The sequence below is a fragment of the Merops nubicus genome, unplaced genomic scaffold (assembly GCF_000691845.1).
Source record: "Merops nubicus isolate BGI_N331 unplaced genomic scaffold, ASM69184v1 scaffold16484, whole genome shotgun sequence".
Classification (NCBI taxonomy): Eukaryota; Metazoa; Chordata; class Aves; order Coraciiformes; family Meropidae; genus Merops; species Merops nubicus.
Genome location: NW_008606355.1, coordinates 1 through 1,070, shown reverse-complemented (window position 1 = coordinate 1,070; position 1,070 = coordinate 1). Strand labels below are relative to the sequence as shown.

General features: G+C 60.0%; 1 protein-coding gene across 1 annotated transcript in view; it reads right to left on the bottom strand.

Moving 5' to 3' along the window:
• The window catches only part of LOC103772302 (striatin-interacting protein 1 homolog), a gene marked incomplete at its 5' end in the record, with an annotated part of 1,613 nt that extends 853 nt beyond the window's left edge, over positions 1-760 (bottom strand). Inside the window, 2 exons of the mRNA XM_008939629.1 lie at positions 78-282; positions 656-760. Coding sequence (XP_008937877.1) covers positions 78-282; positions 656-760 — 310 coding nt within the window. The remainder of the gene's footprint in view (positions 1-77; positions 283-655) is intronic.
• Positions 761-1,070: the final 310 nt, after the last annotated feature.

The following is a 1,070-nucleotide window of genomic DNA, read 5'->3' as shown; positions in this document are numbered from 1 at the left end:
GCAGCCAATGGCCAGCTGAGGGCCCAAGAGGGGTAGCAGGGAGCAGGAAGGCTGGCAGGTGGTGCCCAAGGACATACCATTGCCATAGGCCCAGTCGTCGTTGAGCCGGTGCCGCACCTTCTGGTAGATGGCTGACATGGTTTTCATGTTGCTCTTCCTCCACTGCCTGCCCAGGTACTTGGTCTGCACCTTGAGGAGCTTCAGCACGTAGAGCTGCATCATGGCCTGCTTCACCTTCAGCGCCCGCTTCAGGATGGGAGCTGACTTGAACACCACCAGCATCTGTGGGGAGCAGCAGGGAGACAGGGAATCACAGCCTGGGCTGGGTGGGAAGGGAGCTTCAAAGGTCACCCAGTCCAACCCACCTGCCCTGAGCAGGGACATCCCCAGCTAGAGCAGGGTGCTCAGGGCCCCATCCAACCTCCCCTGGGATGGTTCCAGGGATGGGGCAGCGACCACCTCTCTGGGCAGCCTGGGCCAGGGGCTCACCACCCTCAGCAGCAACAATTTCTTCCTTCTCTCCAGTCTAAATCTCCCTCTTTGAGTTAGACCAACTCTTCCCTGCAGTGTGCACCCTCCTCTCCCTTTCCACCCCCCCAGCCAAGTCTGGGGTGCTGCAGAAGGGCACCCAGGGGCACCCCCAGCTGCCCCTCACCATGGTGCGGGAGTGTTTCCACTTGGTCAGCTTGTTCAGGATGCGCAGGAGGTTTATGCAGGAGAAGAGGTTCCTCCAGCAAAACTGGTTGTTGTCTCCAGCTTCCTGGGGGAAAACAGAGGCAGGAAGGAGGCAACAGTTAAAATCCAGTCGGTGTCACACGTGGTGGCCCCAGGGCTCAGGACTGGGCCCTGTGCTCTTCAGTCTCTATCGATGGTCTGGAGGAGGGATGAGGCACCCTCAGGCAGTCTGCAGGTGACACCAAGCTGGGTGGAGAGCTCATCTGCTGGAGGGTTGGAGGCTCTACAGAGGGATCTGGCCAGGATGGATCCATGGGCTGAGGTTCAACAAGGCCACAGGCCAAGTCCTGGTCTTGGGTAACAACAACCCCCTGCAGAGCTCCAGGCTGGGGCAG